The 27,821-nt window shown below is 44.8% G+C and overlaps 2 protein-coding genes across 10 annotated transcripts in view; one reads left to right on the top strand and one right to left on the bottom strand.

The window, feature by feature from the left end:
• CPSF7 (cleavage and polyadenylation specific factor 7) overlaps positions 1 to 20,023 on the top strand; it is a 22,715-nt gene extending 2,692 nt beyond the window's left edge. For 3 of the 7 annotated variants that reach the window (XM_045786808.2, XM_045786810.2, XM_045786809.2), the window contains exons 3-10: positions 4,618 to 4,836; positions 5,670 to 5,773; positions 6,152 to 6,324; positions 9,184 to 9,598; positions 10,106 to 10,224; positions 12,445 to 12,613; positions 13,260 to 13,427; positions 18,020 to 20,023. In XM_045786808.2, the coding sequence (XP_045642764.1) occupies positions 4,618 to 4,836; positions 5,670 to 5,773; positions 6,152 to 6,324; positions 9,184 to 9,598; positions 10,106 to 10,224; positions 12,445 to 12,613; positions 13,260 to 13,422 (1,362 nt within the window). In that variant the 3' untranslated portion in view covers positions 13,423 to 13,427; positions 18,020 to 20,023. Of the gene's footprint in view, positions 1 to 1,497; positions 1,635 to 4,617; positions 4,837 to 5,669; positions 5,774 to 6,151; positions 6,325 to 9,183; positions 9,599 to 10,105; positions 10,225 to 12,444; positions 12,614 to 13,259; positions 13,428 to 17,569; positions 17,591 to 18,019 lie in introns of all 7 variants that reach the window. The other 4 variants (XM_087854939.1, XM_045786812.2, XM_045786807.2 and 1 more) reach the window with 4 other exon arrangements.
• TMEM216 (transmembrane protein 216) lies at positions 20,019 to 27,821 on the bottom strand. Of its 3 annotated transcripts, none has more exons than XM_087854941.1 (5): positions 27,762 to 27,821; positions 27,058 to 27,159; positions 26,416 to 26,511; positions 23,863 to 24,064; positions 20,019 to 20,302 (listed from the first exon to the last, which is right to left on the bottom strand). In XM_087854941.1, exons 1-5 carry the CDS (start codon positions 27,772 to 27,774, stop codon positions 20,290 to 20,292), a joined length of 426 nt encoding a protein of 141 aa, XP_087711067.1. In that variant the 5' UTR covers positions 27,775 to 27,821; the 3' UTR covers positions 20,019 to 20,289. The 3 variants fall into 3 exon arrangements, with proteins under 3 accessions (XP_087711067.1, XP_087711066.1, XP_045642770.1); XM_087854940.1 differs by lacking the exon at positions 20,019 to 20,302 and adding an exon at positions 23,066 to 23,579; XM_045786814.2 differs by lacking the exon at positions 20,019 to 20,302 and adding an exon at positions 23,066 to 23,579 and having other exon boundaries at positions 26,416 to 26,508.

Raw genomic sequence — 27,821 nt, 5'->3', positions numbered from 1 at the left:
CTGAGAAAATGGAAATCCGTAATTTCTTAAGCAGTATAACTGGGAAGTTCCAGACAAGGCATAGGCCTTGGCCAGTGGTCGCTGCTTTGTGAGGGTAGAAGTCATTCGCCTCAATTTGTTTTCCTATCTCTTTAGTTAGAAAAGACTTTTTTTATGGGTTTAAGATAGGCCAAAGATGGTATGTGGAATCTAGTAGACATTTATACCAAGCAGATAATATTTAATGGTTGGCAAGTTGAAAGAAGTATAGATTTTGAATGTTTTATGTCCATTTGTGGAAGGTGCAGGGAGAGGTGCTGCCCACTGCCCTCCCCTTGCCCCCATCATGAGTTAATTTTTGGTAAAGGTGGGTTTAGTGTAATTTGGAGGCTGCTAAAGAAATGACTAAAGTTCTGTTTGGCAAGGTTTGTTAAAAGCAAGGTTAGACTGAAGACAGCCATTACAGATTGTACAGATTTTAGAATGTTTTAGTAATATTAAAGATTCATCCCAAGTTGACCTGTGCACAAGAACCCTGTCACAGGTACTTTGCTCCCCAAGCAAAATGAACACGTTCCTGGATGGAACCCTACGGTACTAACTCCCTAATCTCTTAGGACATGTGCTGTAAAAGCCTCTTTCAGAGCCACTTGACTCCTATCACACTGGGAGTCGAAATTCATAGCTGCTCTCTTGGACTGGGGAGAGGTACTCTGGAAAAGTGAGAGCTGCCACTTTGCTGAGTGTTTGGCCTCTGTTCCTTGTGCTAAGCAAGGCGCTTTGCACGTTGCCCAATTCTGTTTGCTACTTCCGTCAACAAGTACTTATTGAGCAATTTCTATTTGCTAGGCACAGTGTCAGGACTAGTGAGGGAACAGGGAAGAAATGGATCCCTGTGTTTAGAAGAGGTTCCATTCCTGGTGGTTGAGGGCAGTGGACAATGGCAGGGAAGGAGGGTATAAGGTGAGGACTTAGATATAGTCATTTTAAAGCCAAAAACTTAGAACTGTAGTTACAGTTAAAAGAACAATGGTATCGAGTAGGTGGCTTTGAGAACAATGAATTCTAGCCTTTCTTACTTTCCTCAGATATCAGGAAAAGGGGGTTGGAGGGTAGAAACACTGAGCATATAGGTGGAGAAGTTCTTATTTAAATTCAAAATCATGCAAGTTCTTTTTTACCTAACAAGCTTCAGAGATAGTCCTTCCTATGCTATTAAACACAAAATTCTATTTGAGATCTTCATTCAGTTTTAAATACATACTTACTTTTTAATCTCCCTGGAATGAAACCTTCAGCATCAGTGCACATAAAACATTGTACTTTCCACTTAATCTGTAGAATTAGATTTTGCTTTAACCTAATCCATCACTGCATAAATCACCAGCTCATTTGGTAATCAGAAAAACCTCAGGCCCTTACCTGTTTTTCTGCTTTACCAGCTGAAGAAGTTAGAATGAATTGGTGTTGCTGTAGAGTTAAATCCGAACAGAACTTGATACGTTGTTTCTCCAACAGACTCCTCAACAGGCCTGCTCTGTGCATCAGAACAGTTCCCACCACCTTTCTTGACCCGAGGTTCTATGGCCCAGAGAAACCATTTGAATCTTGTGACAATTTTGGATTCATTGAATCCTTTTGTGCTTCTTAAAGTGGTAAGGTAACCCATATACAAGGTTTTTCAGGACTTGAGTCTGTTGTGCTCTCTGAGGGTCCCTGAAAGAGTAGATTGTTGGCCTAGGCTTGCAGTGTGGGAGATTTCCGGGTGACATGTGTGGTCTCTGATCTGCGTGTTAGTTCACTATCCAATTATCAGTGGTAATTTTTGTATTAAAAATTTTGGACACGCATCTCTGAATCACAGACACTGTCTAGAAGGAATTCCAGGTTGGTTCCACTGAGTATCCAAGATGATGTGTTTCCTCATACCCCTTTAGGTTCTACTTCAGAATCCTTGGTTTAAATTTAAAAAGCACCCTGGTGTGAAGTAGTGCTCTCTAAGGATTAGAACATTGGAGAGGATCTAGTGGTTTCCATCTTCTTTTACCTTGAACCATAAGGGCATATCCCCATACCTACTACATGAATAAGTAAATAAATGATTTTGTTTATTGTTGCAGTTCTTCAAGACATAAGGGCTAAGAAGTGTTTTACGCCCATTATGTTTGTCAAGTTTTTGCACTTCACTTTACTCAATTTATTATCCACCCCGTGCTGGCCAGTGTTTGCTTCTCTTCCTATTCTTTACAGTCTTTTTATGCAAGATGCTTATTTATTTATAAGTTTGACTACCTAGAACAGTCCACCTGTGCTTATTTGTCTTCATTGATTCCTTTTCTTGTTTGATTTTTTAAGATTTTAGGTATTTAATTTTAGAGGGAGAGAGCAAGCGAGTGGGGGAGGGGCAGAGGGAGAGGGAGACAACGTTAAATAGACTCCGCATTGATTGTAGAGCCTGACGTGGGGCTCAGTCCCACGACCCTGAGATCACAACCTGAGCGGAAACCAGGAATCTGACTCTTAACCAACTGAGCCACCTGGGTACCCCCCCTTTCTTGTTTTCAAATTCTCTTTTGCCATTCTCTGATATTTTTATAAGGTATAAACTCCTCTCGTGAGTTTTTTAATAGAGTATTTGTAGTATTTGAAATTACTTATATGCCTCAGGAAGTAGAATCCTTTCCCCTTCATTATCAGAACAGTCCAATAATGCTGTCTTTGTGTGCCTGTTCTTCCATTGTACTTCAGATGAACTGAGAAACTAAAAGATGGTTTCCAGAAGTTTGTGATGGTATGTAGGTCTAGGAATGAATTTTGTAGGGAGTCCCCTCTCTAGTCTCACTGTAGAATCCGTAGTTCTTATGACGGCATTTAACAGAGAGAGTTAGCGGAGCTTCCTGCCCTGAGTTGCATTAGAGGAAATGCTCTCTTTCTTCAGGGAACTAGACAAGTTACCTAACATAGGTTCTTCCTTTATTCCCCTTTTAAAAACACAGCAATGACGTGAATGAGCTGTAGTTCTCTTAAAACACTGAACTTCTTTCTCTCTTTCATTTCAGCAGCATCCTCTTTAGCACTGTTGGTATATCTTAGAATATTATCTGAAAAAATACTGTGTGATCCTTAACATAAAAATATTTCTTTGAGATAACATTGCAAATCTGAGACATTAAGATTTCCTGGTAGCAGTTCTTGTGGTTTTAGGGTTTTGAGTATATAGCGTTAATTTGGCTGCTGTAACAAAACACCAAAAACAAGTTTATTTCTCACAGTTCGGGAGACCGGGAGGTTGAAGCTAGGTTTGGGTGCTGGTGAGGGCCCTTTTGCAGGTTGCAGAATGCCAGCTTGTAATCCTGTTCATGAGGGTTCCACCCTCAAAACCTGGTCTAATTGTAATTATGTCCCAAAGACCCCACTTCCTGGTACCATCACACTGGGGAGTAGGATATGCATTTTGGGGGGACAGACACGTTCAATCCATAACAGCAATAAACAAGTAAACATACCACATAAAAAATATATTTCACATTATGTTTTGGAGTACACGTTCACATTGTAAGTACTTACTGTGATATAGCTTACGGTGTGGGTGCTTGTCCTGTTTTCTGACCCTTAGCTTTGAGAGAACTTCACTGTTTTTGTGTATCATTGAACCATCTCTGGTGTTGCTCCCGAAAGTCTCTCATATATATATATATATATATATATAAGCGTCACGGTAATGTATTGGAGCTGCATTGTCATCTGAGAAATAGTAAGGGAAAATCTCCCAGAGGTATTCTTTTCCCTTTTTAATTTTTTTTTCTTATTTTATTTTTTTAAAGATTTATTTATTTATTTGACAGACAGGGAGAGAGGGAACACAAGCAGGGGGAGTAGGAGGGGGAGAATCAGGCTTCCCGCTGAGCAGGGAGCCCAGCTTGGGGCTCGATCCCAGGACCCTGGATCATGACCTGAGCCAAAGGCAGACGCTTAACAACTGAGCCACCCAGGCACCCCTCTTTTCCCTTTTTTAAAAATGTTTCTTTGATGGTTACTAAAAGATGGGATTGAGTACTATGAGTTTTAGAGCTTCTCTGAATCATTTGCGTAAATCTAAAAGTTTAAACCAGTAACTCTTAATTCCTTTTTGCATTCTGGATTCCCACTTTAATTTGCTTTTCCCCTGCTTTTTATTTCTAAATGAATATACTGCTCTCTTTTTTATTAAGTAGAGTAGTAAGTTTTGTGAAACTCTTGGTTTTGGAAATAGCATAAGTTATGGAAAATGAGTTTTCGTTCCTCTGTCTTAGGTGTGGTCTTTAGAAGCTGACCTCATTGACATCAGTAGCAGGTGCATCTTTACGTGTTCTCAGTTTGCTTGTGTAATCATAACGTGCCTTTGGATTCTTACAGTTGGCTGAAGCTGGAAACATTGCAGACTACTAACAGGGTCTTGAGAGAAAAACCTACAGAAGCATAATTCAGTGAAATGGTTTTAAGTAAAAAATTATTCTTACCTAGCTTCTTAGAGTAGAACGGGGAAGTTTTGTACGTTCTTTTATGAAGTATTTGACTGTGGATTCTAAGTAAAGTAGAATGAGAATGAACCCAGTGGAAGGTCTGCAAACCTACCTTTGCCAACCCCTCATCTCTTAGGACCCGGAGTTCAACAATACAGATCAGATTGACCTGTATGATGACGTGTTGACAGCCACCTCACAGCCCTCAGATGACAGAAGCAGTAGCACTGAGCCGCCGCCTCCTGTTCGCCAGGAGCCGTCTCCTAAGCCCAATAACAAGAGTCCTGCGATCCTGTACACGTACAGTGGCCTCCGCAATAGGCGAGCTGCTGTCTACGTGGGCAGCTTCTCCTGGGTGAGCATGGGGAACCGAAAAGCCGCCTGGGTAGGCTGGAGGGAGAGCGCTGGGAGGTGATGGCATTTTCAAAAACCACTGTTGCACTGTTTTGTGCTCTGATGGGGTTGGATTTCTTTTTCCTGGGATCAGGTTGGATTGATCTCTGAAAGAGAACTATCCTGAGGACGTACTGGTGCCGAAGAAAGCAATAAGTGGGTAGTTGCTTTTTCTGCCATCTTGTTAATGCCCCTGACCCTGGGGCTTTATGTCTAGCAGGGTCATCTGTGGGATGAGATTTCAGAGTGAACACCTTGAACTCTGGTGGTCATTCGATGGTCCTTTGATATCGATGGGTGACAGGGATCAAAGACCTTGATAGTTCTAGTACACTCAGAGTAGGTGGTGATTGTTGTTCTGCAAAAGTTCTTGTGTGACAGACATGTTGGGGGGCTGGTGGAGGGAGGGTCCAAATTAGGAAATGTACATACTGAGGGAAAAGTTCCTGACAGTGGTCAAACTATAGCCTGTCAGGTCTGTAATTAAAAGCTAGTAGTAATCATCTTTTGAACTGATAACCAGCCAGCCCAAATGGCAGTCAAAGTTAAAATAGGTTTTAATTTTTTATCTCAAAAGTAGGGATTGGGTAGGGGTGGGGGGTTTTAGAATTCTGGATGGGTGAGGATAATAAGAAAAGCCTGCATTAATTGAAATGTTGATGGGCTCTTGGGTTTCTGTGGGAGGTCATGGTTGTGACTAGAATCCTAGGTTTGGGGAAAGGGTTTGGGACATTCTTAGGTGGGGAGGGGGTGTAGCTCTTGACATTTCTTCCTTTTCCATCTTGCCGGCCCCAGTGGACCACAGACCAGCAGCTGATCCAGGTTATTCGCTCTATAGGAGTCTATGATGTGGTGGAGTTGAAATTTGCAGAGAATCGAGCAAATGGCCAGTCCAAAGGGTGAGGTCTGGATTTGAGAAGCCCCTTTTAGTTTGTCATCATTAGGATAACAGATCTACACTGTATTTTGGCCCTGGATTTTAATCCCTCTGACCCCCGGCCCAGTTATTGCCTTGGTTTTGGCAGACCGCCTTAGAATGGAGACCTAGCTGCAGTGGAACAATGTCCATCTGTTGAGGGGCAAAAGGAGCTGATTTCTGATTCCAAATAAGTAGGAAGATTATAGGCTGACACCTTTTTATTGATGGTAGTTTTGTGTACGTTGTATTAGCAAGGCATCTTTTGCTTTACCCATTTTCATTAAAAATGGAAGAGTTTCTTTGTTTGTCTCTTGGTTGGCTGGTAGATCTCACTCATTTTTAATTTTTCTTCCCCAAGGTATGCTGAGGTGGTGGTAGCCTCTGAAAACTCTGTCCACAAATTGTTGGAACTCCTTCCAGGAAAAGTTCTTAATGGAGAAAAAGTGGACGTGAGGCCGGCCACCCGGCAAAACCTGTCACAGTTTGAGGCTCAGGCTCGGAAACGTGAGTGCGTCCGAGTCCCAAGAGGGGGTACGTGGAGACCATCTGTATGAAGGGGGGCAAGTTTGTGGGTTTGTTGTCTGTGGCGTAGGCTGTGCCTACAATGCGGGGGTGTTGGGAGGAGGGTGGTGGTGGTTATGGGTGGTGGCATGGTCGATTAGTAGACCCCAAAATGAGGCTGTGTACAAAAAAGAGCACAGTGATGAGAGTCAGGTAGGTTCCGGTTATAGTCTGGTTCTGCCACTGACTCATTGGTGACCTTGGGCAAGTCACTCTACTGCTGAGGGCCTCGTCCCCTCTCTGAAGTAGATACATGATGTTTAAAGTTTCTGTCAACTCTAAATTATGTGGTTTTATCTAAAAAATCAGTGTATGGCGAATGGACTTAATTGTAACACGTGCTCTTTATAAATTAACAAGCAGCCGCCCTAACGTGCAGGTAATGTTTGTAAAGATGGCTCTAATCTTGTCATGAACATGTGCTGGAAGGGTGCTCTCTAAGGAATCAACCAAAAGGAGTGCTGGAAAAGAAGAGTTTAACAATGTTCTCCAGCATTGTACAGGGGAGAGGGTGCCCTTTCAATGACCTGATATTTTAGTCTGCTTGGCAAGTATTTCCCACTAATAAAGCTGGATCATGCTACCTTAGCTTGATGGTAGTGTCCCTTGAGTTCACCTTACTCCCTTTGTTCTGATTCTGTACTCACCAAGCCACCTTCTGATACTAATTTGGTTTCCCAACTAGGCTCTCCTACTGGGAAGAGAATGCGCTGACCAGCCGACACAAGTATTCCGGTCTGCTTGGCAGTTATATTTCTCATTGTAAATTAATAAATTGGCATTCTGGTTTATGAATCAGTCTCTTGTGAGTTTGGTTAGCGTGAATCAATTTCCTAGGGTACAATCACCCCTGGGTGAACTGTTAAAAGTCGAGTTTCTGAACCTGCGAAACCTGAGGACCAGACCTTGGATTGTCCTGACCTCACAAGGTGCAGCCACCCTGCAAGGCTTTGCCTGAAGCAGCCAACTGCCTTTATTTTTCTTTTATGACAGTGGGGGCATGGGGTGGGGGTGGTGGGAAAGTGTCATCACCTGCGTTCTGTCATTTCTTAGGTCCTGCTCTCAAAATAGTGCCTTGTATTGATTGGGTGGTCCACTGGGACCTTGTATTGATTGATTGAAGGTGGAGATATGGCCACTTCTCTCTTGCATAGGAACAACTGTTCTTTTAACTAGATTGAGAGCCTAGATGGGTATAGTGTGAACTCCCATTGCTCTGGGTTAAAAGGTACACACTTTTCTTCTTTGACAACTTGAATTTCCAAGTTCCTCTGTTTTGGAGCCTTTGTATAATTCAGCCCTCTTCTGGCTTTCCCAAGCTGCATAAATGTACAGTTGCATTAGGGATAACATTCCTACTTCCGTTTAGCTGTTTACTCCTCAGTGTTCCCTTTTCTTTGCTGAAATGATGGTGGTGACTGAGTGGTGTTTTTCTGCTCTGTCACATTGACAGACTTGGGTTCTGTTAATTCAGTAAGTACAGCTGGTGGACGTCCTCTGCTTAAAAATGGTTGCTCCTCTTGGGATTGTAGCCATAGATACAAAACAGAACTGGAGAAGTGGGAAGAGTAGCTGGGAGATGGCTAACTTTCAGAGGATCTCACTTGCTAATACCTCTTTCTTTGGTGTGAGAGAACTCAGGGAAGAAACAAGTTGCCATGTGAATGAGACATGAAGCACAAGTGTGCCGTGATTGGCACGGGTGGTAGACTACAATGGAGAAAGCAAGGTGGTTGCTAAGTTGATGGGTCCCCCCGTGCTTGAAACCAGAGTTGGGTTTACCAGCAAGTCTTAGTTTAAGGAGCACTCACCTTTCTGTCCACATTTGACTGATAACAGCATCTCTCTGCCTCCAAGACTCCTAAGGCTATGGGGTCATGTTCTGTTGGATTCCACATTAACCAGGCTTGGAGTAGACTATTAAATTGGAGAGAGGGAACAAGTTTAACTGAGTGACTTGACAATGGATAGCCACGTTCCCAGCTGTAAACAAGCATGTGTGAGCCCCTGTTGTGCACAACACCATACCAAGGTGCTATGGTGATGTTCCTGTGGGGTGCAGTGTTTGGGCCATTAAAATACAGTGGGAGTTCCCCAGATCTGAGGCTTGTTTTTTATTACGCTTCTACTAGGAGTCCCTCCTGTCAGCTGTGCCACATGCTCATTCTGTGGGCACATCTTGTCTTACCTCCCATTTTCTCTCTACTTCTCACTTGACCTCTAGTCTTCTGTGGTGTATGTCTCTCCCCCATCCCAGTGACCAGTGTTGGTATGTGGATGGAGGAAGTATCTATCCCCTGCCCTTCCCTCACTCGTCCCAAATTCCCTGGCCAAAGTGCCATTGCAGAGAGAACATTTCAGGTGCACGGTGGCATAGTACTGGTTTCAGGTCAGCTAGTGCTGGTCTCAGAAGAAAGGCCCTGAACCTCTTAATCAGGAAGGGGTGATTTCACGTCTGTGTGAATCCAGCAATCAATGTACTTCTCAACAGCGTCATTTTCTCATGGGTTAATTAGGATCCTACATTTAGAAATAGAAAACAAATCTAAGGATAAATTAAGTGTGAAGCACAAAGAGTTCTAGATAAAGAGCGTTCTTCGACGTGGAATTGGGGTGATGCTGCTTTCTCGGTTTATGACTTAACTAACTTGCCTCTGCCCTTTTTTTCTGAGACCAAAGAAAAGGGAGTAGATGATTTTACCTTCTTTCTCAGCTGCCTGTCGTCTTCTTCAGTACGGTGTCAGAGGAGACTCTTGCTGAACGATGATCTGGTCCCATGGGTACGTGTAAAGCCTTGGGCAGTAATGGTAGTTCTGTTTTGCTTCATAGGAATACCTCCACGGGCCCATTCCCGGGATTCTAGTGATTCTGCTGATGGACGGGCCACACCCTCTGAGAACCTTGTACCCTCATCTGCCCGTGTGGATAAGCCCCCCAGTGTGCTGCCCTACTTCAATCGCCCTCCTTCAGCCCTCCCCCTGATGGGTCTGCCCCCACCTCCAATTCCACCCCCTCCTCCTCTCTCCTCAAGCTTTGGGGTCCCTCCTCCTCCTCCTGGCATCCACTACCAGCATCTCATGCCCCCTCCTCCTCGATTACCTCCTCATCTGGCTGTACCTCCCCCTGGGGCCATCCCACCTGCCCTTCACCTCAATCCAGCCTTCTTCCCCCCACCAAATGCTACAGTGGGGCCTCCACCAGATACTTACATGAAGGCCTCAGCACCCTATAACCACCATGGCAGGTAAGAACCATCTTGTTCCTTTCAGATCTGAGCCAGGTATAGTAGGGTACAACATGTGTTAAGCATTTTGTTCTCCCTGAGAAAGTGAGTGAGTGTGAATTCTTGTGTGCTCCCTTGTGGAAACTCTGTTGTCATAGTGTTGAGTCCTGGGAAATAGTTAACCATCTGTTAGATAATGTTTTTTATTTGGTGTTTCATTTGCATCTAAGTCTCTTGACCCAAACCATGTCTTTCACATCCCTTTTTAAGGAACTTGATTAAATTGAGTGCCATATGTGGCTGTTAGGGATGCTGTGAATGTCTAGTGCTATTGGGTCACGCCAGAATTACAAAAGAATGTGTTGTAAATCCTGTCCTTGCAGAGAGTGTGAGCACATAAAACGTCAACAGGCTGAGAACCATTTAAGACATTATATAGGAGAGCATGATTAAGTAGGACTGTACAGTAGGCTATGGTAAAGATGATAAGAGGTGTGGGCAATCAGAAATGGTGTTATTTCTGTGCAGCCGAGATTCGGGCCCTCCGCCCTCTACAGTGAGTGAAGCAGAATTTGAAGAGATCATGAAGCGAAATAGAGCAATTTCCAGCAGTGCCATTTCCAAAGCGGTATCTGGAGCCAGTGCAGGTAACTGACCCTTACCTTTGCTGTCTTCTCCTTACCTTCAGTTTTTCCGTGTTTTGTCGTTTCCATTGGCCAGCAGCTCAGCAGGGTACAGTTGGAGCACTATTAGAGTCTCAGGAGTGGCACGTTTTGAATAGTGTACAACCTGATTTTATGGCTTTGGGGAAGCTCCAGTGGTGTTATTTAGCCTGTATCCAGACCTGCCCCGTGAAAACAAACTTAGTGACTAGATTAGAAATACCTAATAGTATCTTACTGTAGTGTTTACTGTAGAATGAGATTCCTGGCGTTTTGGAGATCTCAGTAGTGGATCAGGGCGTCTGGTGTCTATGTAGTGCCTAGTGTAGGTCCCAGGTTTTTTAGGATTGATGCCCCAACTAGATGTGGTTTGCTATGAAATCTCTTTACATTTGGGGGTCTAGACAGAACTGCTGGCCTCCCCATAGCCTGTCCTAGAAAGAAGCAAGTCTTTTGGGTGTCATTGTAAGACATAATATGCCCTTACAGCTAACTTTTGCCCTGCTGTCAGTATTGAGTGGGCAGAACAGAAGCTGTGACTCTTGAGAGCCCTGGCCTGGAATCTTTGGTTCTCTGTAGGGTTCTGGTCCAGGTTTCACATTATGGTATGAGTCATAGTCGCTTCCTTCTTGCGAGTTTCCCACATTAATGTAAATGTAGACTGTCAGATCTCCTAAGAAATAAGTTAACACTAAATATTACCATCTGTTTTCTGTAATTTCTCATCTTTGGCTGCAAAATTTGAATCCACAGAGTAGGTTAAAGACAGGAAATACATGTATTCTCTCTCTCTCTTTTTTTTTCCTCCAGAAAACTTTCATTGACATCTGAAGGATTTTTTAATTAGAAAGTAATCTGTGCTCATTTTAACAAGTCCAATATACAGAGGAGTATAAAGGAAAGAGTCATTGTCCTTCCTTACCAACTCCTTCACTTTGAGATGATCAGTAACTGAATCTCTGTCTCCCTTCCTTTTTGTTGTTCTCATTCCAGTCATTCAAACCACAAATACTTAATTGAATGCTTACAAAATAAGCAAAAACTCCCACCCTGGTAGAGCTGACCTCCTGGTGTTCCCGGTCTGCAGAATCACAGTTCCTCCACAGTTTCCGTTCTGTTCTTAATGCCGTGCACAGAGGAAGCTGCCAGTCCTCATCACTGGACCCCTGTCTGGTTTCATGCTTTCCTTGCATTATCTTCTGTCTGTAATGTGCTTGATGTAGCTTGGAAAAGCATTGTGCAAGGACCCAGCCCCTGACAACAATCCCTGAGCCGGGCATTGCTCACATTTGGTGAATGAAGGGGATAGTTCTTGATGGCAGCGTAATTTAAAATACATATATAAATACACTCCATCTATAGATGTGTTAGATACACGTTACATATATGTGTATACACATCTGATTATAGATTTAAAATAATTCAGACTTAGAAATGTGCAGTGGTAATTAATAAAAGTCCTCTATATAAGGACCACCACCAAGACCACCTTCTATAATTTAGTGTCTACCCCTCAGATTTTTTTTTTCTGTGCATATGATAACATACATATATATATATATATAGTTTTTGTTCTTTTTACAAAAGTGGAATACTGTTTTTGCAACTTTTTAGAAATTAATATATTCTGGACATCTGTCAATATATAATACCTAACATTTATTGAGCCCTTACTGTGTGCCTGGCACTGTGCTAAGCGCTTTACGTGGATTACTTTGTTTACCTACAGATTTATCGTGTGCTTCTTAACAACTATGTAGTATTTTGTAAAACCAACGCCCCATAATTTATATAGCACCCGACTGAAGGAACTTTAAGTTGTGTCTAATTTTTTGATAAAATAATGCTGAAACGTAACACTATTAAGCATACATACTCATGAACAGAAGTAGAACATTCTTAGAATTGCTGGGTCAAAAAGTATGCACCTTGTTTATTATAATGGATATTATCAGATCGCCCTCAGACCACCCTGCCTCAGTTTGTACATCCACTAGCAACATCTGAGAACTTCTGTCTGATTGCAGACTGTCGGAATTTAGGTGCCGTCGGCTTTTCTACTTGCCACTTAGGCCTCATCCGTCTTACCATGGTTCTGTGGGACAACTAGTTACTCTTGCTTTGTGTCCTCCTGAATTCTCCTTTTGGTCCAGTTAGTTTACTGCCTCTGCTCATCCTTGGCCTTTCCCATCCGTCCCCCGTCAGGGGATTACAGTGACGCGATTGAGACGCTGCTCACAGCCATTGCTGTTATCAAACAGTCCCGGGTCGCCAATGATGAGCGTTGCCGTGTCCTCATCTCCTCTCTTAAGGACTGTCTTCATGGTATTGAAGCCAAGTCCTACAGTGTGGGTGCCAGCGGGAGCTCGTCCAGGTGAGTTGTTGGTTGCTTCAGTGGCCTACCAGCCCCAAGCAGCACTCTTCCAGGGATTGGCAGGGGGAGGAAGACAGCCCAGGGGATCTGGCAAGGCCCTGGCTGGAAGAGCAGGCCTAGCCCTGATGTCTTTAAGGGGAAGGAATTAATCAAGCATCTGCATTAACAAATGTAATGTCTGCAATCCGTGTTGGGTGAGGCAATGGGCTATTTAGGAATAAAGATAGACTGGTGTAGTTAAGAACATGGGCTTTGAAGCCATATGTGCTTGGATTTGAATCCCAATTCTGTTTCTAAGTACTTCTATGGCTTTGAGTATAGCAGTCACTCAGTTTTCTAAGCCTTATTTTTCTCATTTTTAAAAAAGGGACAATAGTTGTAATTCTCTTATAGATCTGTTGTAGAGATTAGGTGAGATAAGCATGTAAAGCTCCTAGCACTGTGCCTGATACATTAGTAAGATCTCAACACATTTGACTGTTACTATTTTTCCAAAAAAGACTAGTCCTCAAAGAGCTAACATTCTCAGACATCGGGCCCATAATAGAAAAGTGGTTCAAATAATACTGGAAGACACCAAAAACACAACACTCTGGGAAGGCATGTGGTAGGCCCTGTGAGTGAGGCTGAAGGATCTTTCTAATAGGAAAAGACACCGGTCCCGAGAGAGGTCACCTAGCCGGTCCCGGGAGAGCAGCAGGAGGCATCGGGACCTGCTTCATAATGAAGATCGGCATGATGACTATTTCCAAGAAAGGAACCGGGAGCACGAGAGACACCGGGATAGAGAACGGGACCGGCACCACTGAGAAAGGTGGGACGAAGCCCCACGCCCGGCTGTGGGTGATCTTTATAAAAGAAAAAATACCGATCGTGAAGATTCTGCTCTCTCTTTTTAAAGTGAAGAAAGGGAAAGGGAGGACTTTTGACTGAGGTCACAGAACATTGAGGAGGGCAGATTTCCTGCTCTTCCTGCTCATTTGGAGAAGTCTCGCCCTGACATGAACCTGAGATTGAGCTGGTTTTGTTTTTGTCTTGTCTGCCTTGACTTGGTATCTGAGAGCAGCGTGGCATCTGGGCTGAGAGCACAGTGTCTGCAGGCCGTATTACTTTGTTCCTCAGTTTCCTCATTTGTAAATGAGGACAGTAAAAGCAGCTGTCTAGCTGAATTCAGTGAGACAGTCCGTCCAGAGCATTTAGCACTCATGGTACTCGTCACATACCAAGTTCTCAGTAGACAGTAGCCAACTATATTTTCACCCCATCAAACTTTCAGGATTCTTTTCAGGAAATTGACTAAGACAAAAAAGTAAGACCATTGCCTACTTGTTTTTGAGGTGCAACATTGATGATTTTAAGAATTAATATCTATTAAAAGGATTTTGAAACTCAGGATACTTTAGGAGAAAGCTGATCTGAAAAAAAAAGCCATATTTAATAATGTAGAGACTGTGTGGAGGATACATCAGTGGAAGGCTGTGTTTGTTTTGGGAACAAAAAACTTACAGTGATTATTTGGTTTGGGTTTTTTTGTTTGTTTTTTGTTTTCCAAAATAAAAGCAGAAGAGTTGTGAGGAGAACTGTATTTATGGAGAAGTTGAGTTAGGCTTGGCTGGATCCAGGGGCCCCAGCTGTGTCCTCAGGACTTAAGCCCTCCGTATCCCTCAGCTCTGCTTTTTCTCTGTCTTCATCCTTAGACAGGCCTCAGCGGTTGGGGTAGGGGAGGGGTGGGAGAAGGCGACAGCAGCCCCATCGTTACATCCCACCAATTTAGCTATCCCAACTGAAAGAAAGCTTCCAGCAAAGATTGTTTCTAGTATAGGAGTAAGCAAGAGTGGTTTTGATTCTGTTTCTCTGGAGACCTTTAGAAGTAGTCTGGACTCTGGCTAGGATGATTTGTTTATGGTTCCTGGAAGCTACTGCATTACCTAGATGACTTTCGGGTCTCTTCTTGACTTTGGTTTCACATCAGGTGTGTTATGAAGATGTCCTCCTTTTTTGTTTTTTAGTGTGCCAGTTTGGTTGGTCTGAAGTAATGGTAACTGAACAAGAGAGTGAGGATTAGGAATGGCTCTTGGCTGTGTCTTTGGGGTGGCTAGATGGGTGACTGGATGAGGATGGGAAAAGAGACCCTCCCACTGCCTAGGAATGCCTATAGTTCACCAGCAGTAGCTGGACCGTAAACAGTCGGAAAGTGCAGTATTTGGCCTACTGACGGCCTACTAACAAGAAAGGAGTTCTGTTATATTTGGCTACCGCTCTCTACTTTGTTTGACATTATCTGCCATTAATATAAGCAGTTATAGCTGGAAATTTCTTTTGTCTTCTTCAGGATGCGAATGAGTGGGAAAATGAAAAGTTAACTAACATTTTTTTACCTGCTTCCCTTCTCTGTTCTTAAACCATTCATTTATTTAACAAAATTTCAGAGTGCTTGACGTCACTGAAATCTAAGATAATCATATAAAATCAACAGTTAGGCTGTGGGTTCTAGATACTTCTTTCTAGATTTTGCAACAGGTTGAGTTTGGGGAGGTACCCATATATCTCAGGACTCTAGGGGAGGTGGAACTCACAAATAGCTTTGGCCTCATTTGGCCTCAGAGTGGGCAGGAGGGTGGGCGTTAGGGTAGACCTTGTTCTGTCCCATGCCTTCTGTGGCAGTCACAGCATCTCCCTGCTCTTGTTTGAGCTAGCACAGTTGCTAGTGTTGCTGTGGGTCAGTGCCACCCCTTCCCTAATCCTGCTCCTCACAGTGTGGGTCCTTCAGAGTGGAAAAGACTAGAAGAGTGACCAGGGAGGTACTTGTCCATGCAGAGCATGAATTACAGTCTCTGGAGCCACATTCCCTTCAGCAGTTAGAACGTAACAACTGCAGGGGCACCTGGGTGGCGCAGTCGTTAAGCGTCTGCCTTCGGCTCAGGGCGTGATCCCAGCGTTCTGGGATCGAGCCCCACATCAGGCTCCTCTGCTGGGAGCCTACTTCTTCCTCTCCCACTCCCCCTACTTGTGTTCCCTCTCTCACTGGCTGTCTCTCTGTCAAATAAATAAAATCTTAAAAACAAAAACCAAAAAACCATACAACTGCATGTCACCGTTCCTGGTGGCTTCGCCTCTAACAGCCTTCTGACAGAGAAATTGTGAGATCCACTGATAATTAGTATTTTGGGAATTGAACATCTGAACCTGAAACATTAGCTGTCATTTTGCTTCATTTCTTCCACCTAGAAAATGGGCCTGTTTTTCCATTATGAGGGTGATGCAGTTTGGATAACTCTGAAGAACCTATAACCCAGTAGTTCCCAGAAAACCGTCATTTGGCTGGTGTGGGCCTATGACAGGAGGAGGATCTGAGGTTTTCCAGGTCCCCATTTTTGATCCCTTAGATATGTTGGTTATTCTACCCAAATAACTAGTCCAGAAGAATCGAATCAGCCATCCCAAAAATGTTGGTTTCTCACATCCTCATCTTAAGGACTCCGCATTCTGTCTGCAGTCACCAAGTCGTGAAGTAGGAGGTCTCATTTTGGGGAGATGGTACGTGGGCCTGTTTAGCTGAACTGTGTGAGTTCTGTGTACGACACGTTTCAGTTAGAATATACTAGTGTTCATACTGTATGGACAGTGTTCCCTGAGAGCCAAAAGGTGTGTGCCGTCTAGAGGCAGCAATACAAACAGCAAGCTTTTCTGTCCGTTCTTCCTCACGGTGGGCACCACCACGGGCACAAAGTCTCATCGGCCACTTTGGCTTCTGCCTGCATCCAAACATCACCACCCTGTGTAACCACAGGCTCTAAGAATTGGGTGCTGTAGTTGACTTTTCTTAATGCACTAGTTATCCTTTGTTGTTTTGTTTTGAATGGACAGTTCCCGAATTACATCTCTTTCAGAGTATATGTGTGCATGCTTTGGAATTTGAGGATATCCTTAGGTAACGCGCAGCTTTGGCTTCAACTTGTAGTTCTCAGCTCTTATTTGAGGATATTATCCTACTTAAGATATAGTCATTCTCACCTCATTCCTTTCCTTGTGGTCCAGTGAAAACTAAACATTCTGTTCAATTTTGATCCAGTGCAAAGATTCAGAAACCCAAATGGTGTGAAGTGGAGAGGCACCGAGAGCTTCAGTTTTCCCTCATAGAAAACGAGACAAACGGCTGCCAGCCCAGGTCTTTAGAGACACCACTGGAAGGCAGAGCCTCTGTACAGATTCTGAGGATCCCCAGCTTTCTGAAATCGTGCCATTTCAGAATGTTGAAGCATCGGGCAGCTTGTGGATGTGGTTTTTTCTTGGATAGCTCCTCCGGGTTACAGAAGAGCGTACATAAAGAGTGAGCATTTGTGTGTAGGCTATGTTGTGGGTTTGGCCATTAGTAGAAGTCCTAAGCCTGAATTTAATCTTCCTTTTTCCTGTTAGCTATTAATTCTATTTTATGCGGTCAGGTTGACCAGGCTGCTGCCCTGCTTAGTGATGCTGCAATACTGGAAAAGGGCTGGGCGTACTAGGGACTTTAAGTTGGTAGAGATGGGGTGAGTGGCTTAACAGTGCCTTACTGTTCAGCAGAAGTTCTTAATTGTGCTTTTAGGTTTCTTGAACGGTGACTGCTGATTCTTTCATTTCCGTGCTTGCTTTCTTTCGGGCCTGGCCAGATAACTCTTGCTTGGTATTAGGCTGTTTCTTGGTCCCTCACACAAAGCTGTTGTCTGGGGAAAGACTTAAGATCCCTTGAGTTTTAGTACAGGGTGGAACATCCCCAGCTCTTTGTGTGTGTGCACGCACACATACTCGTAAGGACACTGTTTGGAATCTGTTTTAAACAGGGCTTCTTGAACAGAAAAATTTAGGAGTTTCCTGTGTAAGTACCTGCTCCCTGCTAGGGCCTCTTGGGTATTTGGGGGTTACTGGGTTTGGTTATGTGTACACTTGTTTTCTTACCATTGTACCTCCCATTTCCAGATTTTTACCCCTCCCCTTAAGGTAAGCTCTGACTTGCTCAGAATAGATTTTCTGAAACGGTATTTCAACTCCCCATATTTCCTTACCGCAACTCTTTTTGGATTGTTGTAGTTTCCATACTTTCCAGCCAAAGTCTCCTTTTCAGTCAAACTGCTTTGAGACTTTGTTTCATCGTCTGTTTCCCCCTAACCTTAAAGTGAGATATCACTGCTTTTTTCTCTCTACTCACTGTAGCTCCTGCAGTCATTCCCTCACTACGCACAGTGCCAGACACCCCCAGACAATCCTGCTTTCTTTCCTTCACTTTCCCAGGCTTGCATTCTGTCTGTGTATATACCCTTCTTCATACATTGTAACTTTAGACAATGCCAGTGTAATTAGTGTAAGCCCATCAATCAGAAGGTAACCTCTAACGTGTGTTTTCTTTTTCTTCTGATGTTTTCATTGCAGGAGTCTGGTTGGAAGCAAATGTTTTTTTAATGGACTTGCATCTCCTCACCTTGATCAGGACTAAAGGACGGAGGCCACTCCACCCCTCCCCCTTCCTCCAAACCCCTAACCCCCTTCAGACACCCAGGGAATACCCTCTGCCCTACAGGATTGAAGATTGCCTGGCAGCCCTCCCCATCCCACACCTCCTGTTTGTCAGGGGAAGGAACCTAAAGACTTTGTGTGGTTGGGAGGGGTGGCAGACAGGAAGAAAATATGTCCAGGCCCCTGGTCTCCATAGAGAATGGTGCTTTGTCCAAGGAAACGTAGGAGTTTCTGATTCTCCAGGAGCAGTTCAGTGGTGAGGTTGATGGGAAGACTTTCTTCCCAAAGAAAATGGATCCTCCGTGCAGGATCTAGGAGAGTGACTGGGTGTGCCAAAATATGCCCAGGGTCCTGCCCTCAGCACTAGGTTTGATGGGGCCAAGAGGGTCCAAACCCCTTGCTAACATACCACTTCTTTGTTTAACTCCTTTACCTTCCCAGCCCTTTGAGGAGGGACCCTGAGAACAGAAATTCCCTTATGAGAAGCTTCTCCTGTTCTTGCTTTTCCCTCTTACATATTGACGGTTCGTTTCCCTGACCCCCCCCAGAGGGCTGAACCTTTCTACTTCCCTGCTGCTCAGCCGCCTCAGTGGACTTGCCCCTCCTAGGCAGAGAAGGCCCATGAGGTTGCTGCTGGGGAGCCTGGCAGAGCCAGTTACCACCCTCTGCTGCTTCGTGCTTGGTTGCCTCTTGCAATAACCAGCTGTACTAGGTGTTCCCTTCCCTGGGGCTTTTCCATTTCACACACGGAGCCCCTCACCCAAGAAGGCTGCTTCCTTGTTTTAGAGGAGGCTACTGCCCTTGGGAGACGGGGACGTCGGACCTCAGCAATGAAGAACCCTTGTGAACTACCAGGAGGGGATGGGGAACGAGGCAGGTTGGGCAGGCTGTGGCCTACTTCCATAGAGGCTTTTCTTTTTTCAAGCTCGATGTGAGCATGGGCTTGCATCCCCCAGGTACATACTTTTACTTACTGTGGGAGAACCTGGCACTAGTAGGCAGGTGAAGTCACAGATTTGGTGTCTTTCCACCTTTTGACTATTGATGTATTAATAGTTCCCCTCGCTCTATGTGGAGGTGCTTCCCTCCTCTGATGAGGAGCGAGGAGGAAGTGGAGCCAGACTCACATGAGCTCAGCTCAGAGTTCTAAGGACCACCACTCTGGGGGCCATTTTCTACACAGGCAAATGGAATTGCTTTTCCCATAACATCCAAGTTGTGTGGTTGCTGTTGACAGCGGCGGCAGCAACAGGGTCGTGCGGTACCCGTGGGGCGATGGCTGCTGCTTCTGCATGCATGTACAGGGCGTGTGACATCTAGCAGGAGAAGAGACGTGGCATGTGAGACGAGACGTGGCATTGAGACGTAGGGTCACTGGAGACCCTTCTGGCTCAGAGGGGAGAGACTGAGTTGGACTGAACCCTTCCTCTGTTCCCTGCACGTTTCAGACATAGCCCTCAGTCAGTGAGTGAGGGGTCCCCCCAGGGTTGGAGAGGCACATTCCCTTGGGACAGAGGCTACACGTTTGTAGCTTTTTTTTCCCCTGTCCCCAACCCCATCCCCACCTCCACTTCAGAACATGGCCCCCCGCCCAGCTGGCCAAGTGTTAAGTGATGTGCTTATCCTCGAGAGCAGCTCCGGGTGTCTTTTTAAAATGTAGAGAAAACCGAGTAAGGTGACAGTTTAAGGAAAAAAATATATAGAATACCAGAAAAGCCGTTTACCCGGAGAATTTTTTCTCCCCATTTTTGTTTTGTTTTTACTCAATGACACAAATTTTAGTTTTATTTCCTGATAGCAAAAGGAAAAAAACCCAGCCCTCAAAAAGGCCAAGGCCCCGTCCCCCTGTTGTCGGTGATTTGTTTGTCTTTCTGATAGGTTGAAAATTGTGTAATAAACTTGATGACGCTGTCAATCTTTTATACTGCATTGTATTTTTTTCCTTTTGTAACAAAATATTTTTAAATAATAAATGGGGTGTGAGCTGTTTTATGGATTCTGCATTGAATAGCTTTGTTGAGGTGTCTGGGACATGGGCTGGGGCTGATGTGTAGAGCCTGGGGGATGTCACTGAGCCCCGAGTTCGGAGCTGGAATCACAGGGCGGGCATGTGGCGGCCTGTAGGACGCTAGGGGGCTTCTAGTGCAGATCTCTGGAAGTGCCCCTTGAGGGGTTAGCTTGCTTCCTTAGCCATCTGAACTAAGGGAAGAAAAATTCCAAGTTGTCCTTTGTCCTTCAAGGTTCCTAAGATTCACTCTCCGAGTAAATGTCCTCCCCTTACAGTTCAGGTCTAATGTTCTCAAGGTCAGGAAGGGAAGACTCCTCTGCTCGGAGTCTGGAAGTCTACTTGCCAGTGCCTCCTCCCACCGTCTGCGGACAGCAGCATCACCTCACTGAGCTGAGCAGTAGCTATTCTGCCTTTCACACACTGGGGTTTTAAGAATCCGAGAGAGCAAATATGAACATGTTTTGGAAACTGGATTGCTGTCTAAACATCGGGAAGTACAGATTAGAAAGTTTAGCAGAGTGTTGTGGGTGAGCTCCTTGGAATTCCAGAAAGCTTCTGGCTTTTCAAAAAGCCAGGTAAACCAAGAGGAGATTTACATGTATAAAAAGATGAACCAGAGACCAGGTGATACATAATGTGTATTGGGACCTGCAAAGGCAAGATCAGCATAAAAACAAGCAACCTTCCGGGGTAGGGAGAGCCCCAGGAGCTCTCTGACCATGCACAGCATGAGTGAAATAGGAGTGGGCTCTTAAGGCAAGTTCCGTGGTCCCCTGCATCTCGGTTATGTGCTATGCTTGCTAAGTAAAATGCCTGTTCTTGGGCTGCATCCACTTCTACGTGAGGTCTAGAAAAATACTTTCTATGTCCCAGATGACTTGCATGTAAACTAAAGTGTGAGGACTGGTAGTTTAGAGAAGTCAACACATTTCTTCATCAAAGCACTACCATGGTGGAACAGAAAGGGAATGATCTTTGGGTTACTCTTGGTTCAAATCCCAACTCTCACTTTTTAAGCTAAATGCCCTCAGACACGAAGTGACTTAACATTCGAGTTGATTTTCTTCTGCCTCAAAGGATCAAGGCGTGGATTAAATCTACTCTGCCAGGCACGGGATGACTATTAGTCTCATATACATTGTTGTCGTGGTATGCAGCCAGAAACCCGAATCTGTGTGTCTCAAGTGCTTCCTGAACTGGGCCAGACCTCAGCCTCCAGAGATTGCCACTGCAGTCACTTGACAAGTTCTAGCCATGAGTGTGCACATCTGAGCAGGTCTCTACCGGCCCGTGTGACCAAGGCCTACACCTTCACTCAGCTCCTCTCCACTGTTGCAGAAAGTTGATCCTTCAGGTCTAGGTGGGCGGTAAAGTGACTTTCCTTGGCATTCGAGTATAGCGTCTGCCCCCATGAACCCTGAAAGACTGGCTATGCTCATTCCCATTCCCTGCTGCCTCAGTTTCTGTTGATGACATTCTGTTCTGGTGTGACTACACCCGCGCGTGTGGCTCCGGCAAGCACCAGGAAGAATGAACATCTGGAGCCATCCACAGGAAGCACGATGCATTAAGCTCCCGGAGAACCATGAAGTACATGAGAGGACTTCCTGCTCTAATCCTATCCCCATTTCCAACTTCTCATTCTCCTCAGGTGGTACCTGTTGAGGAGTGGAATTTACTTGATCTAGACTGAGACTCCTAAGGCAAGATTTCTAGATCCAACTGTTAGTAACCAGTTGTGTGATGCTTGGCTGTTCCTTTCTCATCTCTAAGCCTGCAAAGTGGGGAATTAGATTCCTTTCTAAGGTCCCTTTTAGTTATAAACCACCTCTAAACGTCCAACTGAGCCTTTCATTCATTTATCTGTGTTGCCAGGAGAGTGACCTTAACCACTGAACCTCCAAAAGAAAGAGGGAGGCCGTGGAGAACGAGTCCTGTCTAGCTTGATGCCAGCAACTTCTTCACAGCTAGAGAAAGCAACAGCATGAGCAGCAGAAAGTCAGGGAATTAGTGGGGGTTGTGACTGAAATATCAAGGAGGTTCCAAGTGGATTTCTGTTACCGTTTCATGGTGGATTAGGCCTGTCTACTACAGTTTTTGGACAGACTCCAAAGGCAACCAGGAGGCAAGGACACAGAAGGGGTAGGAAACAAGAAAAATGATCAGTGCTTTGGACAGTGGGGACCTGCACAGGATGAGCACGAGCTCGATCACAGGAAATAAGCAGAATTAAAAGCCAGCATGGAAATGCTTAAAGACCAATTAACAAGAGCAGATATTCTCGAATTCATCTGACAGCAGAGGGGCTATATGGCTCAAGGTTTTCTAAAGTGGATTCTGTCATGGCTCCTGGTGGATTCTTGAGGGGAAAGAAAAAAAGCCCCTACTGAGTAAGATGAGAAAGTTTTAAAGACGGTTACTTGGAAAAGGGAATGATATACTCATGTAGGGCAACATTTCTGCAGCTTAAAAAAAAAAGAAAAGAAAAAAGAAAAATATGTATCCTTTTACGTTAACTTGAAATTTTAAAATAAACGACCAAAAAATACTGGCAAGTTTTGAATATGCTTCTTCCAAGTACTCATGCCTCACTCTGGAAAGAAGCTGACAATTATCTGTAAGAGGAATGAGAGACCAGATGCTGGCTTTGGGGCAGAGGTGAAGAATATAAGCCATCTTTCACAGGATGACAGGCCTGAAGAAGATACAGAAGTCGGCAGTGCCTTTAGGCATGAATTTAGGCTAGAGCTGGGGGAAGAAAATCATCACTGCCTTTGTGTCCACACAGGATCGCTAAGCACAGCCTGAGAACGAACCGCTGGGATGGTCCCTACCTTCCCTTGGAGTGGATGAAGTTCCAGGGACAGGTGCCACAGGAAAAGGCTGCAACTCCCATGACAGAAAATACACGTTTATTATAAAATAATGTTTGTTTCATGATGAGAGTAGAAAAATAACACTATGAGCCGCTAAAAAAGTTCTGGAGCCCAGTCTCTGAGGAACGAGGTGAGAGGCTTGTGCGTCACCCTGGGAGCAGACGGCCCTGAGGCTCTCTGTGCTCGTGTGCTGGGGGGCACAGCACATGCAGGAGTATGTGGCTCCGGTCCTGCTGGAAGCGCAAGGAGCCTACGTGGTCCACGCAAGATGCTCTGGCCACGAGGATCAAGGAGAACTGGAGCTCAGCAGGGAGCTGGTTCGGAGAAGGGCCAGGATGGGACAGCCTTGCCCCTCCCTACACTGGAGTGTAGAACAGTCTCTTGGGCTAATGGTCCTGGTTTAGAAGATGATGCCCAGTGGCCTCATGCTCAATTTGCTGCCCAAATGTCTGTGTTGAGGAAAAGCTGCAACCCTTCCCAGGACAACTTGACCCACCAACTCTCACTGGTGTAGCCAAAGACCAGAAGAATCTGTGGTCTCAGCCCACAAGGGCTGCTGGCTGAAATGTCTGTACTTCAAATCCTGTCCACACTGATGGCAGAAAGAGAGAAAGAAAGAAAATGTTAAAAGACCAGTGAACAAGAGGAGTTGGCCTGAACTGTTGCATATTCCAAGCCTCTTGGCACCAAAGAACAAGAATGTCTTCTGTGAGTAACTGTCTACCCTGAATAGGAAAAGCAATCCCATAGGCACCCCTTTTCCCCTTGAAAGACCTTCAGATCCCTCAGGCTTCAGAAGAACAATGAATCCCTCCCTAGGATGAGATGGGAACCCAACCCTCAGGTGACAGGAAATGGTCCCTCAGCAGCGGTACCTGGAGAAAGCAGTCAGGGTGAGCACCTCAAGCAGCAGCTCCGAACCACAGAAGAAGAGCAAGATGCCGTTCATGATGGCTTCCAGGCGGAGCACGTAGGTCTGCAGCAGCAGGTAATAGGAGGCCATCATGGCAGATGGGAAGGTCAAGGCCACGCTAATACCAAGTGGCATCTTTCGTTGGCAGAGGTTTCCCTTTGTACCTGTCAGACACAGCCCACGGGGTCACCTCTAAGTGGCCTGCTTTCCCTGGGCTCAGAGAAAAGGTTGGGGGGACAGGATGGGATGGACTGGCAAGGCAGAGAAAAATGATCCTGAATGCAGATGGGCAGATTTGTAAATGGGGCCCCACTGGGCTAAAGGTGAGGGCTTTGGAGGTGCCACAGGATGGAGTCATTCACTCCAAAGGTCCTGCTTCAAGTGTGGCTCCCACTCAAGGGACAGTGACTTCTTTACTTGGGGGAAATATCTTTTTAATTACCATATATAATCACTGAAAGCTTTTCAACCAATATAAATACAGAAAATAATTTTAGAAAATACGGAAACTCAAAGGCCCCATGACTCCCCACTAGAGATAGCCATTATTACAGCACGATGTGTATTGCTTCAGATTTGTTTATGTGTGTATATTTACATATTACTAGTTATTATTATAAAAACAGAATCATACTCTACATACTGTTTTCAACTTATTTTTCCCCATTTAATGTAAGTTAGACATCTTTCCACAGATAACTATCTTATTCTTTTTTTAATGGCTATGAATGATTTCATTGAAGCAAATACATAATTTAACTAATCTTGTATTGACAGATGTTTAAGTTGTTTCCCTTTTTTTTTTTTTTTTTAAGATTTTATTTATTTATTTGGGAGAGAGAGAGCATGAGCAGGGGGAGGGGCAGAGGGAGAGGGAGAAGCAGACTCCCCACTGAGTAGGGAGCCTGACATGGGGCTCGATCCCAGGACCGTGAGATCATGACCTGACCTGAAGTCAGACACTTAACCAACTGAGCTGAGCCACCCAGATGTCCCTCTAATTTTTTTTTTTTTTTAAGATTTTACTTTTTAAAGTAATCTCTACACCCAATGTAGGGCTTGGATTTATTTACAGCCCAGAGATCAAGAGTTGCATGCTCCACGACGGAGCCAGCCAGGGGCCCCTCTAATGTTTTGATGTTACAAAATACGTGGCTATAAGCTTTCTCCTATAGGTACCTTTGCATATCTGTGGAAGTGTTTGTTTTTTTCAACCAGCTTTAGATGTGTAATTATCAGGACTAAGAATATGAATTTCAGGGGTGCCTGGGTGACTCAGTCATTTGACTGTATGACTCTTGATTTCGGCTCAGGTTATGATCTCAGAGTTGTGAGATCGAGCCCTGCATCAGGCTCTATGCTCCATGGGGAGTCTGCTTGAGATTCTCTTCCTCTCCCTCTGTCCCTCAACCCCACTCATGCCCTCTCTCTCTCAAATAAATAAATAAATAAATAAATAAATAAAATCTTAAGAAAAAAAAAAAGAATACAAATTTTACATGGCAAAACTATTAGCAAAACAGTTGTTCTAATTTATATTCCCAAACAGTGTGGGAATAGAGACCTGGTCCTCACACCCATTCCAATACTGGGTATTTGGAAATCTGTTTAATCTGATGGATGAAATAGTTACTATGTTGCTTCAATTGCTTTTTATTAATGAGTTTGGGCACTTTATCATGATTACTGATCCTCTGTAATTATTCTTATGTGAACAGTCTATTAGTGTCCCTTACCGATTTTTAAAAATTAGGTAATCTTTTATGATGGTGACTCATGTAAGCCTTCTTTATCCTTTGTTACATGTGTTGCAAAAACTATTTCTTCTCAGCTTGTGTTTTAACACTGTTTTCTGGGATGAGATATTCTAACTAATAAGGAATTTGCTCTGCATCTTTGAGGATAAAAAACTTATCCTGGGGGTGCCTGAGTGGCTCAGTTGGTTACGCATCTGCCTTCGGCTCAGGTCATGATCTCAGGGTCCTGAGAATCGAGCCCAGCATCGGGCTCCCTGCTAAGCGGGAGCCTGCTTCTCTCTCTCCCTCTGCTGCTCCCTCTGCTTGTGTTCTCTCTCTCTCTTGCTCCGTCAAATAAAATCTCAAACAAAACAAAACAAACAAACAAAAACAACTTGTCCTAAAGAAATCCCTGTTCAGAGAGTGGAGAGGACCTTAGTGCTAACTTATGTGACATATACCGCTCTGAACATAGAGTTACAGTCAGATCTATTCTCCCAAGCAAGCCAGTGAGAGGAACCAGGCTCTCGTAACACTTAGGATATTAGGAAGAAACTACTTAAATCTCATGCTACTGCCCACTTCTGGCCCTACAGAGCAACAAACAAGTAAAGCTTGACCCAAAATATGAAGCAGCTTGAAACTTGAGAGAGGGAGTAATGGGACATTCCACCAGATCCGGTCTCTTATTGTGAGACTAGGTTATGTACTTGTTAATCAAGTTACAGATAGCAGTCTGTCTGAGAAGGAATGGAAAATACTCTCTGGATAACACTCACCGAAAAACAGTCGAATTACTTCAATTCCAAGGTAAAGGAGAAGCATCACCACATCCAGTACTAGGTTGGCTGTTGGATATGGTAGCAGGAGAGCTGCTGACACAAAAGCCAGAGTTTGCAAACATGTAACGGCACCCACAAGAACTCCCCCACACCTGGGGATAGAGAGGGCATGCGTCTTATCAACTTTCCATGAACTAGTTAGTGAGATGTGGGCCAGGTCTGTTAACCTGCTGCAGGACACGTTCACTCACAGTGTGACTGTGTCTGTTGGAGGCAGGTTCACTATTAGGGGATTTCATCCCTAACTTCAAGTCTGAGGCCGCCACTCTCCAAAATGATTGGATCTAATGAGTACACTGGCCACTGAATAGCTTCTGAGGGTCACCAATGAGCTTAAAGTGCAGCTTAGCAAAGAGGTGGCGAGGGAGAGTAAGGACAGAGAAGCCCACATTTTCCAAACTGAGGAAATTCTTGCTGAGGGGCTTCCTAGTGAATCATTCTCAAAGAAACCATATGATGAAGAAGTGAAGAGGAGCTACAGAGAAGGATGAAAAATAAGAAGGCTCCTGATGGGAGTTGGCTCTGGGCTGAAGTGGGGAAGGGATGTTGGGGCAAGGGTAGTCAAGCCTCAGGCCTTACCTTTATACAGAAATATGAAGAGTTCCAGCAGGAAATAGGTAGCATAATACCACCCGTTGAGAAAGAACAGGATTTCCAGGGGGGTGGAGGACAGCCGTTTACCTGAAAAGATGAGCACAAATAAGAGAGATGGGCGGGACGGCACCTCAAGCTCTGTTTTTTGAATGGTTCTGTGCCTAACTTGAAGAAAACACGAGGTCGCAGCTAGTGGGAAACTCCACTTGGGGTACTTCTTACTGCTGATAATGAAAGGGTGTGTGTGTGTGTGTGTGTGTGTGTGTGTGCGTGTGCGCGCACGCGCGTGTGTGTAGGGGGCTTCCTTCAATCTCCTCCTTCCCCCGGAATCACCGTCAAACCCGACTCTTATCTTGGGGGTGAAAGTCAAGGCCGCTCTAAGATCTAACCCCGTCACTATTTGGGCAATTGGGGCGCAAAGGCCAGCACTGGCCTGTTCGAGGTCACACAGCAAATTCGTAACTGAGCCGGCCTAGAATAGGCCCAGCCCAGGATCTGGGGGTTTCTGAGACCTGCACCTCGAGACCTTCAGGCACTCGGGATGGGGTCGCTGCGAAACCCCACTCTAGACAGGTGAGGAGCGAGGTCCCTAACACCCGAGAATGAAGAGTTTAGGTGGAGCTCTAACGGGGGAGACAGGGACACTGAAGGCATCAGGACCAGAGACTCACACACCTCCGGAATCTCACCTCGCGGCGCCATCTTCAGTCCCCATGGAAACTGCGTACGCCGCTACAGCCGCTCCCAGA

The sequence above is a fragment of the Ursus americanus genome, chromosome 24 (assembly GCF_024610735.1).
Source record: "Ursus americanus isolate L20-20 chromosome 24, mUrsAme1.1.p, whole genome shotgun sequence".
Taxonomy (NCBI): domain Eukaryota; kingdom Metazoa; phylum Chordata; class Mammalia; order Carnivora; family Ursidae; genus Ursus; species Ursus americanus.
Note: the sequence above shows the minus strand (reverse complement) of the source record. Positions and strands in the feature narration are given on the sequence as shown.